Genomic DNA, 18,327 nt, shown 5'->3' on the forward strand with positions numbered 1-18,327 from the left:
ACTCTAATTCATCAACCACCCTCCCCATCTATTTCCGGAGGTTAAACTGCTAGATTCCTGTTTCTAAGCTTCCATGTATGCATGCCCAGTGTATTGTATGTATGTAACACACTCATTGTCCTGCCACTACCCTAACTGACATCTAAAGGGCTTTTCCTACATTGAAGACCCCTCCTTTCAGGGCCTCCCCGAAGTTTCCCGCCACTGCGAGCACCGCCCCTGCCCTGAGAACCCCGCCCCCTGAGAACCCGCGAGCCCCGCCTCCGAGCCCCACGGCATTTCGGGACCCGGACGGGGTGTGCTCACGCGCAGTGCTGGGTTTGGCCGTCATGGCTGACTCCGCGTCAGACGTGCGGGGCTCCCTACTGCAGCTGCAGGGGTCTTTGTCTGTCGGGGACCGCTGCAGTGCGGCGACGGCCAGTTATCAGCTGATCCGGGGCCTGGGACAGGAGTGCGTGCTGAGCTCCGGCCCCGCGGTGCTGGGTGGGTACTGTCCCCGACGCGCTTGGAGGGTACCAATGCGCGTGCGCGTTTGGGGTTTCCGTGTTATGCTGGGGCCTAAGAGCCTAGGGTTTTCTCCTAGCGGGTTTATCGAACAGTGTTTTGAAAAAGTCCAGTCGTTTGATTCTGGATTGTCGGAATTTCCGTGGTTGTGTATAAAAAGTGGTTTGTCATGCTACATGTTTTCTTAGCAGAGTAAAGATGCTTTAAAAGTAATGTTGGCGAAAAATTTGGCAATTTGGCAATCATTGCTATGCAAAGGAGGCAGAGGGAAAAGGAAAGTATTTTCTTTCACCTTTTTAGAAAGCGCCTAAATCCTCCAGTACCTTTTCCCGACTCTTAAACGTTTGCTGTTCCTACTTCTGAGAAGCATTGCAGAAATGTAACTTACAGCCCTGCAGTTCTTTTAACTTTTTTTAAGCAGTCCCTAAATGAGAATCTTTCGCTACTTTGTAGTAAAAGTGCCTCTTTTCAGCACTTTTAAAATATATCATTGCATGAAAACTTCTAGTGCTGTCTAGTATCTATATATATTGTCAAGGATATATTACTAATGGGGAAATAAATTTAAAAAAAACTAACATGTAAATGCCTTCTGGTCTCAAGGTTGTTTTGTTTTGTTTTTAGAGAGGGTGAGGGGCAGAGAAAGAGAATATCTCAAGTAGATTCCCTGCTGAGCTTGGAGCCCCAGTTCTGGTTCCATCTCACAGACCATAAAATCATGACCTCAGACAAAATTGAGTCCCATGCTTAACCGAGTGAGCGACCGAAGCGCCATTAGTCTCAGAGTTTCTAAGTTAGAATTCCTTTTTTGTTCCTTTAGTTAACTCGTTTATAAAGTAGCTCCAAGTTTATTCTGAATGTTTAGTATATGTTTTCTCAGGTGGAAGATTATAGAGGAATGTATTAGTTTTCTATTGCTGCAGTAACAAATACCACAAGCGTAGTAGTTTAAAACAACATAGATTTAATAATCTTGCAATTCTGTAGTGAGAAGCCCAACAGGGGTCTCACCAAACTACAACCAAGGCTTCTGGCAGGTCACTTCACTTTCTAAAGGATCTCATGTAGAATCCATTTCCTTTTTCATTCAGGTTGGCAGAATTCTGTTCTTTGCAAATTATAGGACTAAAGTCCCTTTTCCTTCCTGATGTTCCCTGCCTGTAGGAGCCACCCACATTTCTTGAGTCATGACCCCTGTCTTCAAAGCCAGCAGCTATGAGTCTAGTAACTCCTATGCTTGAAATCTCTCTTCTCTCCTGTTCTCTTTACATTTTTCTTACTCTCTCCTCCACTGGTAAGGGCCCATGTGATTATATTGGACCCATGTATAATCCAGGATAATCCCCCCTTTTTCTTTCTTTCTTTCTTTTTTTTTTTTTTTTAAGATTTTATTTATTTATTTGCCAGACAGAAATCACAAGGAGGCAGAGAGGCAGGTGGAGAGAGAGGAGGAAGCAGGCTCCCCGCTGAGCAGAGAGCCCAATGCGGATGCAGGGCTCCATCCTAGGATCCTGGGATCATGACCTGAGCTGAAGGCAGAAGCTTTAAACCACTGAGCCACCCAGGCACCCCTGTCCCCCCCCCCCCTTTTTCTTAATCAACTGATTAGTAACCTTAATTCCATTTGCAGCCTTAATGTCCTTTTTCCATGTAAAGTTAGTGTATTTACAGGTATGATATTGGGATTTGGGCTCAGGTATCTTTGGGGCCATTATTCTGCCTGCGTCATCCCAGTGGAATATCATCTATAGTTTCCTGTTTTCCTTGTTTAAATGCAGAAGCCTTAAGTTAGTGTTTTATTGCTTAAAAGGCTGAATTGAGAAACATGCAGCCCATTTAGGGTGGGTTTATGGAGTGCTTCTTAGTAGCTCTCTAACTTTTTTTTTTTTTTTGTCCAGCATTACAGACTTCCTTAATTTTTTCCAAAGATTTTGGTTTGCTTGTGTTTGTTCGGAAGTCACTTAGCATTGATGAAGTAAGTTGAAGATTTCGTTTTCCTTTTCTTGTACACTCCTTTATGTTGGAGTGACTCTTCTTGCCCATATTTACTGTGTTTATTTCTTTTGTTACAGTTTCGTGATTGTAGAGAAGAAGTCTTAAAATTTTTATGTATTTTCTTAGAAAAAATTGGCCAGAAGATCACACCTTATTCTCTAGAAATTAAGGTAAGGAGAAAAAAACGTATCTCATTATATACCGACATTGATTTTAACTTATGCTGTAACTTAAACTTGGGTTTATATTTTATTTCTCCTTTCTCATCAAGGAGTTTTATTTATTTGTGCTTGATTGTGGGCTAATAATGAAGTAGGTTGTTCTTTTCAGATTTAATAAAGTAAGGCCCTTGTCAAAAGCTACTTTGATAACTTTTTGCACATAGGATAAATAATGTCTTTTGTAAAAAGTCATAATAACTTGGGTTTTTTGAATTGTGGGGAAGTTTCAAAATACTAATAAACAATGTTAAAGAATTCTGCAGAATAAGATTCTTATTTCATGTCCTTCCTATGTGCCCTTTGGCAGCAGTTGGAAGTTTGCCTTTCTTGTGCCTCCTGTTCTCTTTCCATTTGTCTTCCCCAGGTGTCCTCATAATTTACTGTGGAACTAGTAATAATAATTTAAGTAGTTCTTTCTCAGACTTGTTTTGCTTTCAACAAGTGGCATAAATTAAGTTGTTTTTATTGGCCCCAAATTACTTGTAGTTCTTGGATACTAAGATTTGATGAAGAAGTATATATTCACTCTGGGGTAATTTATAAGAAGTTATTTTATTGATTACAATTAGCCTTAATGTATGATGTAATAATCATCCATCTTTTTTTAATAGATTTTAATTTTATCTTCTATTGATTTCTAGCCTTTCTGGTTTGGAATCCTAACACAGTTGAACGTTGAGCAACAGGGGGTTAGAGGCATTGACCTGCTGCATGCAGTTGAAAATCCATGTATTTGACTTGTGACTGCCCAGAAAGTTAACTGTCCGTAGCCTACTACTGACTGGAAGCTTTACTGATAAACATAAATAGTTGATTAGCATATGTCTTGTCTGTTCTGTGCATTATGGATTTTATTTTTATAGTTGGGTCAGCTAGAGAAGAAAATGTTATTCAGGAAATCATAGGAGAAAATATATTTACAGTACCTTACTGTATCGAAAAAAATCTGGGTATACGTGGATATAAGTAGACTTGTACAGTTCCAGCCTGTGCTGTTTAAGAGTCAACTGTATTTTTAAAAATTGCTTCAACAGTAGGAGTAACCAGCATTTGTAGAGCACTTCATATTTTACAAAGTTTTTTCATGATACAGTTTCTTTCTTAATTTTACTAAACCTCTTTGAGGTAGGTATTTTTAATCTTGCTAAGCTTAAAAATAAGACTTAGAGTGTATATGGACCACATCTTCCTTATCCATTCGTCCGTTGAAGGGCATCTTGGTTCTTTCCACAGTTTGGCGACCGTGGCCATTGCTGCTATAGACATAGGGGTACAGAGGGCCCTTCTTTTCACTACATCTGTATCTTTGGGGTAAATACCCAGTAGTGCAATTGCAGGGTCATAGGGAAGCTCTATTTTTTTTTTTTTTTAAAGATTTTATTTATTTACTTGAGAGAGAGACAGTGAGAGAGAGCATGAACGAGGAGAAGGTCAGAGAGAGAAGCAGACTCCCCATGGAGCTGGGAGTCCGATGCGGGACTCGATCCCCTGAGCCGAAGGCAGTCATCCAACCAACTGAGCCACCCAGGCATCCCGGGAAGCTCTATTTTTAATTTCTTGAGGAATCGCCACACTATTCTCCAAAGTGGCTGCACCAACTTGCATTCCCACCAACAGTGTAAGAGGGTTCCCCTTTCTCCACATCCCCTCCAACACATGTTGTTTCCTGTCTTGTTAATTTTGGCCATTCTAACTGGTGTAATGTGATATCTCAATGTGGTTTTAATTTGAATCTCCCTGATGACTAGTGATGATGAACATTTTTTCATGTGTGTGATAGCCATTTGTATGTCTTCACGGGAGAAGTGTCTGTTCATATCTTCTGCCCTTTTTTTTTTTTTAAAGATATTTTATTTATTTATTTGATAGGCAGAGATTACAAGTAGGCAGAGAGGCAGGCAGAGAGAGAGGAGGAAGCAGGCTCTCCGCTGAGCAGAGAGCCCGATGTGGGGCTCGATCCCAGGAGCCTGGGATCATGACCCGAGCCGAAGGCAGAGGCCTTAACCCACTGAGCCACCCAGGCGCCCCAGTTCTGCCCATTTTTTGATATGATCTCTTTTTGTGTGTTGAGTTTGAGAAGTTCTTTATAGATCCTGGATATCAACCTTTTGTCTGTACTGTCATTTGCAAATATCTTCTCCCATTCCGTGGGTCGCCTCTTTGTTTTCTTGACTATTTCCTTTGCTGTGCAGAAGCTTTTGATTTTGATGAAGTCCCAAAAGTTTATTTTCGCTTTGTGTCCTTTGCCTATCTTGAAAGAAGTTGCTGTGGCTGATATCAAAAAGATTACTGCCTATGTTCTCCTCTAGGATTCTGATGGATTCCTGTCTTTTATCCATTTTGAGTTTATCTTTGTGTACGGTGTAAGAGAATGGTCGAGTTTCATTCTTCTACATATAGCTGTCCAGTTTTCCCATTTATTGAAGACTGTCTTTTTTCCACTGTATATTTTTTCCTGTTTTGTCGAAGATTATTTGACCGTAGAGTTGAGGATCCATATCTGGGCTCTCTACTCTGTTCCACTGGTCTGTGTGTCTGTTTTTATGCCAGTACCATGCTATGTTCTCCTCTAGGATTCTGATGGATTCCTGTCTTTTATCCATTTTGAGTTTATCTTTGTGTACGGTGTAAGAGAATTGTCGAGTTTCATTCCTCTACATATAGCTGTCTAGTTTTCCCAGCACCATTTATTGAAGAGACTGTCTTTTTTCCACTGTATATTTTTTCCTGTTTTGTCGAAGATTATTTGACCATAGAGTTGAGGGTCCATATCTGGGCTCTCTACTCTGTTCCACTGGTCTGTGTGTCTGTTTTTATACCAGTACCATGCTGTCTTGGCGATCACAGCTTTGTAGTAAAGCTTGAAATCAGGTAACATGATGCCCCCAGTTTTATTTTTGTTTTTCAACATTTCCTTAGCGATTCGGGGTCTCTTCTGGTTCCATACAAATTTCTGGATTATTTGCTCCATCTATTTGAAAAATACCGGTGGAATTTTGATCGGAATGACATTAAAAGTATAGGTTGCTCTAGGCAGTATAGACATTTTAACAATGTTTATTCTTCTGATCCAAGAGCATGGAATGGTCTTCCATCTCTTTGTGTCTTCTTCAGTTTCTTTCATGAGTGTTCTGTAGTTCCTCGAGTACATGTCCTTTACCTCTTTGGTTAGGTTTATTCCCAAGTATCTTACAGTTCTTGGTGCTATAGTAAATGGAATTGATTCTCTAATTTCCCTTTCTGTGTTTTCATTGTTAGTGTATAAGAAGGCCACTGATTTCTGTACATTGACTTTGTATCCTGCCACGTTACTGAGTTGCTGTATGAGTTCTAGTAGTTTGGGGGTGGAGTCTTTTGGGTTTTCCATATAAAGAATCATGTCATCTGTGAAGAGAGAGAGTTTGACTTCTTCACTGCCAATTTGGATACCTTTTATTTCTCTTTGTTGTCTGATTGCTGTTGCTAGGACTTCTAATACTATATTGAACAAGAGTGGTGAGAGTGGGCGTCCTTGTCGTGTTCCTTATCTCAACGGGAAGGCTGCAAACCTTTTCCCATTGAGGATGATATTTGCTGTGGGTCTTTCATAGATAGATTTTTGTGAAGGTGAGGAATGTTCCCTCTATCCCTATACTTTGAAGCGTTTTAATCAGGAATGGATGCTGGATTTTGTCAAATGCTTTTTCTGCATCGATTGAGAGGAGGGGACTGGAAGAGATTATGCTGAGTGAAATAAGTCAAGCAGAGAGAGCCAATTATCATATGGTTTCACTTATTTGTGGAGCATAACAAATAGCATGGAGGACAAGGGGAGTTAGAGAGGAGAAGGGAGTTGGGGGAAATTGGAAGGGGAGGTGAACCATGAGAGACTATGGACTCTGAAAAATAATCTGTCGGTTTTGAAGGCGCGGGGGGTAGGAGATTGGGGGAACCTGGTAGTGGGTATTAGAGAGGGCATGAATTGCATGGAACACTGTGTGTGGTGCAAAAATAATGAATACCGTTATGCTGCAAATAAAATAAATAAATAAACAAACAAACAAATAAATAAATAAAAAAAGACAGAAGTTAAGAAACTTCACCCAAAACTTGGAGCCAAGTGGCCTCTTTCTAGACTGAGCTATTCTGTGGAGTCCCAACCATTCTTCTTTGAATTGCTTTAGTTACCTTTTTAAATTTTTTCATGCTTGCTTTCTTGATATATGGCAACAAGTGCTATGGAAAGTATGCAAGGAGGCATAACTGTTTTGTTTTTAATCCTGCTCGGTGTCTCTTTACTTTGTGTTTTGTGATTATTATTGATATTATTATTGTAACATACTACATAAATATCTTCAGTAATTTTTAATCTGTGTTTATATACTCTAATATTATATTTTTCTTTTTAAATTTTTAAAAAATTTTAATTTATTTTTTAAATTTCTTTTCAGTGTTCCAGAATTCAGTGTTTATGCACCACACCCAGTGTTCCATGCAATATGTGCCTTTCATAATACCGACTATCAGACTCACCCAGCCTCCTACCCCACCCCCCAAAACCCTCAGATTGTTTTTCAGAGTCTACAGTCTTAATATTATACTTTTAACAGCTGAATACTAAATTGTAGTAGGTTATATATAGGTATTGCTCCTCTCAGAGATGGATTTTTAGCTCTTGTGAAGAACTAAGATGTTACTGATGATTTTGGTATCTCTCCTTTTAAAACCTAGAATACTTGTACCATTGTTTACACAAAGGATAAAGCTGCTAAATGTAAAATCCCAGCCCTAGATCTTCTTATTAAGGTAATTTTATTATTTCTAAGTACATGTATTTCATATTAAGCATATAACTTAAAAAGCAGAAAATTAAGAGTTTTAAGTTATGTTTTGAGTGAGAGATGTTGGGAGGCTAAGCTTTAGTCACTCTGATATACAGACAAGATTTTCTGATCATCACCTGTTAATACCATGGTCTTTTGCTCTCAGTCTATTCTGGGTAGCAGAGGAAGGATTTTGAGTTGTGAGGGGAATTAAGAGGAACAATCATTACCCTGACTCTTAAAAACTAAGGCTTCTAAGAGTTGCCAAGATCCACATCATTGTAGCTTTGAGTTCTTTCGTAAACCATTCCATGAAAATGGGCCTGTCTGTATGTTGTGTTTAAGTGCTTCTTGGGTGTTCACGCTCACCTGTTTTATCTTTCAGATGCATCTCTTTTATTGCATCTTTATTTTAGAATTCATTTAGGTTTGTTATTCCTTAAGTGCCTCGGAGAGAATGGTTCTAGTCATATTATTGGTTTCTTGGGAAGGTAAACTTAAGTCTACAGCCACTTTCCCTTGGTATCACCTGTCTTCTACTACCTGCCTCAGCCTCCACCTCCCAAATAATCAGGCTAGATAGGAGTGACAAGAGGCCAAGGAAATCTCTTAGAGACACATGATTCTGGAGCTTTGTTGTATAGAAACAGTGCAGAAGAGGAAGCCTTGTCATTCTTTTCTTGTTTAGACAATGCTAGTTTGTATTATTTTAGTTACTTCGGATTTTAAGAAGTTCTAGACTCATGGATGAATTTAGAATTGGAGAGTTATTTAGCAAATTCTATGGAGAACTCGCATCGAAAACAAAAGTACAGGATACAGGTGAGATGCATTCAAATGTTATTTTTAAATATTTTAACAAATTGACTTTCAAAAATTAGTGTAAAACTTAATGTTTTTCTCTACTAAAGCATTTATATGTTTTACAGATGAATCCTTTTTGCTGAAAACAAACCCAAATGGAAATAGATAAAAACATGTGAATACTTCTGCAAGTTTAATCTTTATGAAATGATTTATTTTATTTTATTTTAAGTAGGCTTCACACCCAGTGTGAATCCATGACCCTGAGATTAAGAGTTGCTGGCTCTACTGACTGAGCCAGCCAGGTGCCCCATGAATTGATTTCTTTAAGTAGAAAGCTCACAAAAGAAAAGAAAAGAAAACTCACAACACATATCAAATGTTACTTAGTTTATGATAGTAGATTGGCATAAAATTTATCAGGAAAGATTCTGGTATATAAAACTAGATATTTTCTATGTCTTACTATGAAATTCCTTTTGAACTAAATATTCTCTAATTTTGTTCATACATTTTTGTTTATTTAAATGTAATTTTTGGTCTTATCTAAAATTTATTTTTCAGTTTTGGAAAAAATATATGAGCTTCTGGGAGTATTAGGTGAAGTTCATCCTAGTGAAATGATAAATAATTCAGAAAAACTGTTCCGGGCTTTTCTGGGTGAACTTAAGACCCAGGTATGGCAAATTGTATGCTCCTGTGCTCCCAAAGATTTGCTTGTGTTTTTTGCCTTTAACGAGAGCTTCTTTAAAACTCTCTCTCTCTCTCTCTCTCTTTTTTTTTTTTTTAAGATGACATCAGCAATAAGAGAGCCCAAACTGCCTGTTCTGGCAGGGTGTCTGAAGGGCTTATCTTCACTCATGTGTAACTTCACCAAATCCATGGAAGAAGGTATTGTTTGACTTCAGTTGATTTTCTTCTTAGTTCAAAAACTGTAATTCTAGGGACGCCTGGGTGGCTCAGTGGGTTAAAGCCTCTGCTTTCGGCTCAAGTCGTGGTCCCAGAGTCCTAGCATGACCGGGAATTGACATTGGTAAATCTACCAACCTTATCCACATTTCACTAGTTTTATGTGCACACCTTTGCCTATATTTCATTCAATGCAGTTTTATCATGTACAGATTTGTGTATGAATGACCATAGTCAAGATACTGAACAGACCATCACCATAAGCCCTCCAGCTATCCTTTAATAGCCGCAGCCACCTTTCTTCCCCACCCATCCACCCCAGATCACTTCTTTTTGACTTGTGAGTGTGCTGCTAGAAAGTGCAAATATCTGTTGGAGTTCCTGCTTTTGTATTTTGAGGGATATACCCAGAAGTGGAGTCATTGGGTTATATGCTAATTCTGTGTTTAAATTTTTGCCATGTTGTTTTCCAGAGCAGCTAACAACAATTTTATATTCTCACCAACAATGTGTAAGGATTCCAGTTACTCCATATTCTTGCCAGTACTTGATATTTTCTTGTTTTTGATAATAGCCATCATAATGGGTGTGAAGTCGTATATCATTGTGGTTTTCATTTCATTTTCCTTATGACTAGTGATGTTGAGTGGCTTTTCATGTGCTTATTGGCTATTTACATATTTTCTTTGGAGAAATGTAATTTAAGTTCTTTGCCCAATTTTTTAATGGGATCATTTGACTTTGTTTTGAATTGTAGGAGTTCTTTAGGTATTCAGATATCAATTCCTTACCAAATAAGTGATGTGTGTTTTCTCTCATTTTATAGGTTGCCTTTATGTCCTTTGATGTGTAAAGGTTTTTTATTTTGATGAAGTCTATTTATCTATTTTTTCTTTTGTTGCCTGTGTTTTTGTCATGTCCATGAAATCATTGCCAAATCACTTTTGAATTGTTTATGTGCCTATGTAAAAACTTACTTGGGGTGTATATTTGAGTTTGTTCTATTTCTCAAGGTCTCTATTCTGTTCCATTGGTTTATGTATATATCCCTCTGCCAACAGCACACTATCTTTTTGACTATAATTATACAGTAAGCATTAATATCGAGTAAAGCCCTCCCATTTTATTCTTTTTCAAAAGAACTGCCCTTTTTTTTTTTTTTAAGATTTTATTCATTTATTTGTTAGAAAGAGAGCACGCACAAGCAGGGGGAGCGGCAGGCAGAAGGAGAAGCAGACTCCTAAGTAAGGAGCCTGATGTGGAACTCAGTCCCAGGACTCTGGGATCATGTCCTTAGCCAAAGGCAGACACTTCACTGACTGAACCACCCAGGTGTCCCCAAAAGAACTGCTGTTGAAATAATTTATTTACTTATTTTTTAAAAATATTTATTTATTTGGTAGAGAGAGCAAGAGAGAGGGAGCACATCCGGTGGGGGCAGGGGGGAAAGGAGAGGCAGAGGGAGAAGTGGACCACCCCTTGAGCAGGGAGCCTGACTGGGGCTCAATCCCAGGACCCCAGGATCATGACCTGAGCCAAAGACAGAGGCTTTACTGACTGAGCCACCTAGGTGCCCCATGAAATCATTCAAGTGCTATCGTTTTCCATGTATATTTTAGAATAAGTTTGTATCTACAAAACACTTTCCTTGAATTTTGATAGTCCGTGCATTACACCTGTATATTAATCAGGAGAGAACCGACATCTTTGCTATGCTAAATAATCCAATCCATAAACACAGTTTATCTCCATTTATTTAGGTTTATTTAGGTTGATTTATTTGTTCTTTGATTTCTTCCATCAACATTTTGTAATTCTTAGGATACAGATTCTTGTCTATGAATTTTAAAGTTTGTTTAATATGCTTTTCTTTATAGTTATAATGTTTCCTTGTAATATCTCAAAATTAAAGTTTTAGAGGATAGTCGAGCTAGGATGGCATTGTATGCATTATGAAATTCATTTCTTTTTAAAAAGCAATGAAAGCTTTTAACCCTAAAATATTCTTTAAATGGCGAAAAATTCTCTATTTGCTATTTCTTACCATTTCTATGCAAGTAATTACCAAGTTTTTCTACTTCCTGTGTGTTTGCTTTAGTTAAATTGAAACTTATGAAATACCAATATCCAGTATTTTTATATTCCAACATCCATGGATTTTTTTTTTTTTTAAAGATTTTATATATTTATTTGACAGAGATCACAAGTAGGCAGGGAGGCAGGCAGAGAGAGAGAGAAGTAGGCTCCCGCCGAGCAGAGAGCCTGATGCAAGGCCGGTCCCAGGACTCTGGGATCATGACCTGAGCTGAAGGCAGAGTCTATAACCCACTGAGCCACCCAGGTGCCCATCCAATGATTTTTGACCTACAAACACAGCAATTGCATGTTTCAACCTAATATTTTTACTCATCCCTCTGTTGCTTACCAAGGATGTTATAGTAGCTCTATGTGATTTCTCATCTCTTGCTTTCTCTCTCATCTGTCCCGTATTCTGTTACCAGCTTCCCATTTCATCAGGTTCTTGCTCACAGAACACCCATTTGAAACTTTAATGATTTCTCTGAGATCACTTTCTCTGGCTTCTGTGTTCTGTTACAGCACTTCCTACGATGTATTTTTAATTTAGCAGGTTTTATGTTTATTTCTGTCACTTGCACCTGCTGGCAGGTGATGTTGTTGATTTGTCTTTGTATTTGCGTTTGGTATTAATTGATACTCAGTGAACACGTATAGCCTAAGAAAAATACCTGCACTTTTTGCTCATTTACCCTTGTTAAAGACTATTCTAGAATAGTTGCAAGGCAAATTCCAGTAATAGCTCTCTAAGATGGGTAATAATATCCATGTTTCTAGATTAGGAAACTAGAACTAAGACATTACTTGCCCAAAGTCACAAAACTGATGTGGTAGCAGAGTAATGGCTCCTAGTGATGTCCTCATTCTAATCCCCTGAAGCCTGTGGAAAAGGAACACAGCCCTGCTGACACCCCCGCCTTTTTTTTTAACATATAGTGTATTATTTGTTTCAGGGGTACGGATCCATGATTCATCAGTCTTACACAATTCACAGCACTCACCATAGCACATATCCTCCCCAATGTCCCATCACCCAGCCTATCCCTCCCACTGCTCTCCACTCCAGCAACCCTTAGGTTGCTGAGATTAACAGTGTCTTATGGTTTGTCTCCCTCTCTGATTTCATCCCATTTCATTTTTTCCCCTTCTTCCCCTATGATCCTTTCTGAAATTCCACGTATCGGTGAGATCATATGATAATTGACACCCTGATTTTACCTCAGTGAGACCCATTTCCGATTTCTCATCTCCAGAACTTGATAGTAACAAATTTTTTCTTTTAAGCCACCCACTTTGTGATAGTTACAACAGCAGTAGTAAATTATATAACCAAAAATTGGTAAAACTTTTTGATAGTTTTTCTGTCATCCCATAATCCTGTGACATTGAGCACTAAAAACTAATACTAATGTTTTCATTCATACAGTATGTGTTTCTTAGGTGCCCTCTATCTAAAGAATGATGAATTAGGTGTTAGATTCATTGATCAGAATCGTCAGATTCCTACCGTCATGAACTCAGTTTAGTAGAGGAAACACAATAAATAGATGAACAAGGTATTACAGATTTCAGGGTTCAGTGATGCAAACAGGTTGGGTACATTGAAAGGAATATCAGAGTGTGGAGAGGTAGAGGATGTATGTAGCCTCCTAGTTCTTTGTGAGGAGGCAACAAGAACCTAAGAAGGCCTGCAGGATGGCAAGGAGACAGCTGGGAAAGAGCTCAGAAGAGCATGCTAGTTAAAGGGAGCATTAAGTACCCAGGCCTCAAACCTAACCAGCACACAGTGGTCAGAAGGGTTCAAGAGAACTGGCGTGTCTAGAGCACAGTGGCACACAGAGTGCCTAGGGAGAGATAGCGCAGGATGTGGGGTCAGTGTGTGAGGGCATTCCAAGCTGGAATTTTATTCCAGAAACTGTATTTTTTCTCTAATGAATAGGTTTGGGCTAGTTGATGTTCTGCAGAGGTCTACCTGACTGCTATTGGATGTAAGATTTGTTTTGGTATAGGATTGAGAAACTTTGCTCTTGAGTGTGGTCCAGTGGTATTTAAGTTGGGTGGGGCAGGTTTCAGGCAAAACCTGGCTTTTGTTTTGGACATGTTTAGCCATAGATTCTGTAGAATATCTCAGCTTAGATGTTAGGGGTACAGTTGTATATGTGAGACTGGGTCTTGCAGGAGAAATTAGACTTTAAGATACAAGTTTGGAAGTTTTCAGCATAGAGGTAATATGTGAAACTGTGAGTGTGAGCAAGTTTAGCTGGGGAGCAGGTGCAGAGAGATGGGCAAGGATGTAATGTGCTTTGCTCTGGGTAGAGTCTCAGTGCAAAGCCACCAGAGTGGCCCCAACTGTAGTGTAGGTCCGCGAAGGTTCATTTGAGTGTTAGAAGATAAGCTGGACAGAGCAGATTAAGGGTTTAGTAGGGCAAAGACAAGGTGGAATGGAAGGGAGGAAGTAGAGGCTATCTTAGAAAACCCTTTAGAGAAATCTTAACAGAGGAGACCAAAGACATGTATAGCTGAAGGGAGACAAGGTGATAAGAGAGGGTTTTTAGAAGTAAATACCAGAATCTGTACACTTACGTTCCTAGCAATATTATCTATAATAGTTAGAAGGGAGTAATAACCTAAGTGTCCATCAGCAGTTGAATGGATAAACAAGTTAGTATATCATTCAGCAGAATATTACTCAGCCTTAAAAAAGGAAGGAAACACTGTCCTATGCTACAACATGTGGATTAGAGGACATTATGCTACGTGTGGCAAGGTATAAATACTGAATGAGGTACCAGGAACAGGGAAGTTTATAGGTTCAGAAAGTAGAATCAAGGTTGCCAGGGGCTAGGGGTCAGGGGAATTAATGTTTAATGGGTACAGCCTTTCTGTAGGAAATGATAAAAATATTTTGGGTAGAGAGAATGGTGGTGAGTACACAACAATGTATATGTATTTAACCCCACCGAACTGTACACTTATACATGGTTAACATGGTAAATACTGTTATATATTTTACCACAATAAAAAAGTAAATACAAGAGCATGCTCCTCGAGATGGTCAACTAGAAAGCAGAGATGGACATAGCAGACAGTGGGAGGCAGGGCCTGGCAAAGGTCACGGAGGCAGTGTCCATTCCCACTACTGAGAGCTCAGGCCCTTGCATTCCTGCACCTCACTGTGTTCACCTGAGTCCACCCATTCTAAACCAGCTGTATGCTGGCAAGTACCTCATGCCCTTGAGTCTATACACCTGTATCTACATGGTCACTTTCTATTAGTATTAGAATGACCTTTTTAAAAAATTTGTTCCATCTTTTTAGGCCCAGCTCAATGCTGCCGTTGTCTTTAAAGCCTGTCTGAATACTAATAGCCAAAAGAAATCTCTTCTTATATTAGATAAAGGAGTTTTAAGTTATCTCTTTTATGGCATTATTCTACAGACATGCTGACCTCTGACCCCTTTTCCCTCTATCTTCTTTCCCAGTTGGGCTCAGTTTTTAAATATATCAGTCCTTTAGATTAAAGTAAACAATTCTTGAGCCTCTGCTGTTTGCAAGTTACTGTTAACAAGGGTAGAGAAGTTAGTGATGAGTAAAGCTTTTAATTTCTGGACAGCTGCAGTGAATACTGGTGGGAGACAGTTAAATAATTGTGATGTCTGTAGGTCAGGATAAGAGTCTTGGGATATACTTGGATAGTGGTTTTATCTTTAGGTGACAAGTTCACTAAGGTCAAAGATCATATTTTATTCATGTTTGTAATTTGGTATACTATGTGCTAAATAAAAGCCTGGCAGCGTAAGGATAATGATCATGTGCTTGGCCTTATATAATCCTCCATACAATTCTCAAAGAGGCTATATAGTGTCTCTTTTTGTAAATAAGAAAATTGAAGCCCTGAGAGATTACCTAATAGAACTTGTAAGTGATGAGGTGGAATTGAAACTCATGTCCTTGTTACACATTCTCTTCTTACTTAACTATGGTAATAACTGCAGCAGTCATAGCTTGCAACTCATCAGCTGAAATGAATGATAGAAGATGTGATTCCTGCATTTGAGCTGTATGAAATAAAGCTGTTTGTTGTAAAGCATTTGTGAGGTTTGTCAGATGATACTGTTGGGATTTGTAGTGAAGGCTTCTTTTTGTTTTTTTTCCAGATCCCCAGACTTCAAGGGAGATTTTTTATTTTGCACTAAAGGCAATTCGTCCCCAGGTGGGATTAATATTACTCTAATTCTTTCATTGCTGAGACTTGAAATTGTTGAACATTGATGGTAATTTTTTTTTTTAAATAGATTGATCTGAAGAGATATGCGGTACCCTTAGGTAAGATTGTATATTTAACAAGATGGAATATTTCAGATTTTTAAATTAATGTCTTGAGTAAACTTTTGCTTAAACTGTGAGTGAGCCTATGCATGATATTGTCTCTGATGTTTCATGTACAGTTACTTACAGGGAGGCTCTTGGAGACTTTGTTTTTAGAGTGCAAACTGGTTAGATGGTCACACTTAGAATACATGATTTAAAAAAAATTACTTTAGAGCATCTTTTATGGGATCCAGAGTGTTTGATGCTGACTTTATCTAAATAAACCCTGATCCTACTCTTGAACTTTGTTTTGGGGGACATTAGTCTATCGATTTAATTATTAATAATCGTGCCTCAGATAAACCTCATTGGCTACGATACTACCACTGTGCAAAGCTTGGCCTATTGATTCAAATGAAGATTGGTGGTGTTAGAACTCTGATCAAGATCCCTAAGTTATTATAGTATAATGATAGTGGATCTTCCTGAACAGTTTTAGTTTTTATATATACTTAAAGCTTTCTTAGTTTTTTATTTTGCTTTCTGTTGTTCTATTTTAAATATCATGGTTTTTGCAATTTCAGCTGGCTTATGCTTATTTACCCTGCATGCATCTCAGTTTAGCACCTGCCTTCTGGACAACTACGTTTCTTTATTTGAAGTATTGTCAAAATGGTGTAGCCATACAAATGTAGAATTGAAAAAAGCTGCACATTCAGCTCTGGAATCTTTTCTGAAACAGGTATTCAACTTCGATTTAAAAGTTTTTTTTCCATGCAAAAAATTAAATTGCAGTTTTGTGCCTGCACATTTGAAAAATGAATAGAGGTTGATCTATTAGCTTCTGTATTATTTAAATTATAAAAGGCTTGATTATTAATCAGCCACATGGGTGGCATCAGGACTGAAAGAAAGGTAGGAAGATACCAGATCTGATCATAGACACAGAGCCAAGCCTGAGGGAGTCTAACGGGCATGAAATATGGCAATGATGAGGTAGAAGGAAGGAAGACTGGGGAGTCAGGGATTTTGGAGCCAGGTGCAGCCACGTGGAGGTGAGGAAACATCTCCTGAGAGGTGAGGGCCCGCTGTCATATTAAGATGTTTGTGTTTCACCTTACTTCAAGAAAAAGAAGAATCCATTTGCCCTTGTGTATTTTCCATCTAGTTAGGATGTGATTGTAGAATTAAGAATGCTAGAAGGAATGTACTTGTGGGTCTGAGCATTCAAAGGTATCTAGAAATACCTGCTGTTTAGGCCAGGTGTTACGGAGTTAGGCTGGTTGAGTTGTTTCTGTTGGAAAACTCTTAAAGATTCACCAAAAGTTTGTGGTAGTTAAATGGAGTTAAATTTACAAACTATTCCATGAAGACTATCTGAACTGTAGCACAGACAGTATCCCGTTGCAGGGATATACACAGAATGTTTATAGACATTTGGGTTGTTTCCAACTTGGGGCTATTTTAATTAAAATAGTTAAGAACATTGTGATGGAGTGTGTGTGGACATATGCTTTCACTTCTCTTGGGTAAAAGCCTAGAAGTGTAATTACTGGGTCATATGATAGATATATATTAAACTATAAGAAGAAACTGCTGAACTCTTTTCAAGCTTGTTGCACCAGTTTAATTCCCACTAGCATTGCATGGGGGTTTCTCTCAGCCCATATCTTCATCAACACAAGGTATTGTTGGTCTTTTTAATTTTATCTCTCTCATGGGTATATGATGTTACCTTACTGTGGTTATAATTTGAATTTCCATGGTGACTGTTGATAATGATCTCTTTTCCTGTATTTAGTAGCCTTATATTTTGTGAGGTATTCATTCAGATATTTTGCTTATTTTAAAATTAGGTTGTATGTCTTTTTATAAATGAGTTGTGAGGGTTCTTTACATCATTGGGATACAAGTCTTTTTCTAAAAATATTGCAAATAATTTCTCTTCTATGGCATCTTTGAAAAATCAGATATTTTCTTAGCAGGATCTTTGAAAGAGCAGATGTTTTATTTTTTTTTTTTTTTTTTTTTTTTATTTAAAGATTTTTATTTATTTGACAGAGAGAAATCACAAGTAGGTAGAGAGGCAGGCAGAGAGAGAGAGGAGGAAGCAGGCTCCCTGCCGAGCAGAGAGCCCGATGCGGGACTCGATCCCAGGACCCTGAGATCATGACCTGAGCCGAAGGCAGCGGCTTAACCACTGAGCCACCCAGGTGCCCCAAGAGCAGATGTTTTAAAGTTTAAGTCCAGTTTACCAGTTTTCCAACCTGTTTTCTTTTCCATGTCCTAAGAAATTTTTGCCTATCTTATGGTTATAGAGATTTTCTTCTAGTTTTCTTCAAGAAGTCTTAGAGTTAACAGTTTTATAGTCTGTAGTCCATTTTGAATTGGTTTTTGTGTACAGTATAAAGTAAGGGTTGGAAGTTGATTTTTCCCTCCTAATTTTAGCTGTGAGCATCATTTGTCGAAAAGACTCTTCTTTCCCCAGGGACTTACCTCTGTATCTTTTTCAAAAAAGCAATTGACAGGTTTATTTGGTGGGACTCTCTATTTTGTTCCATTCATCTGTCCTTACATCAGTACCTCACTGTCTTGGGTATTCTAGCTTTATGTTAAGTGTTGAAATTAAGTGGTGGGTGTCTTCCAGCTTCTTTCTTTTCCAATATTATTTTGACTATTGTATGTAAATTAAAAAAAAATTTTTC

The 18,327-nt window shown here is 38.3% G+C and overlaps 1 protein-coding gene and 1 pseudogene across 5 annotated transcripts in view; one reads left to right on the forward strand and one right to left on the reverse strand.

Moving 5' to 3' along the window:
* Positions 1–271: 271 nt before the first annotated feature.
* Positions 272–18,327, forward strand: part of PRKDC (protein kinase, DNA-activated, catalytic subunit) — a 250,709-nt gene continuing 232,653 nt past the window's right edge. For 3 of the 5 annotated variants that reach the window (XR_009351780.1, XR_009351781.1, XM_059166490.1), the window contains exons 1-10: positions 272–483; positions 2,403–2,479; positions 2,577–2,669; positions 7,431–7,505; positions 8,236–8,344; positions 8,891–9,003; positions 9,118–9,217; positions 15,469–15,524; positions 15,607–15,637; positions 16,207–16,364. Coding sequence is in view for 3 of the 5 variants with exons in the window: in XM_059166490.1 (XP_059022473.1) it covers positions 330–483; positions 2,403–2,479; positions 2,577–2,669; positions 7,431–7,505; positions 8,236–8,344; positions 8,891–9,003; positions 9,118–9,217; positions 15,469–15,524; positions 15,607–15,637; positions 16,207–16,364 (966 nt within the window). In the remaining 2 variants the exon portion in view is untranslated. The remainder of the gene's footprint in view (positions 484–2,402; positions 2,480–2,576; positions 2,670–7,430; positions 7,506–8,235; positions 8,345–8,890; positions 9,004–9,117; positions 9,218–15,468; positions 15,525–15,606; positions 15,638–16,206; positions 16,365–18,327) is intronic. The other 2 variants (XM_059166488.1, XM_059166489.1) reach the window with 1 other exon arrangement.
* On the reverse strand, positions 15,894–16,020 carry LOC131828288 (U4 spliceosomal RNA; annotated as a pseudogene).

This window comes from Mustela lutreola, chromosome 3 (assembly GCF_030435805.1).
Source record: "Mustela lutreola isolate mMusLut2 chromosome 3, mMusLut2.pri, whole genome shotgun sequence".
In the NCBI taxonomy this organism is placed as follows: domain Eukaryota; kingdom Metazoa; phylum Chordata; class Mammalia; order Carnivora; family Mustelidae; genus Mustela; species Mustela lutreola.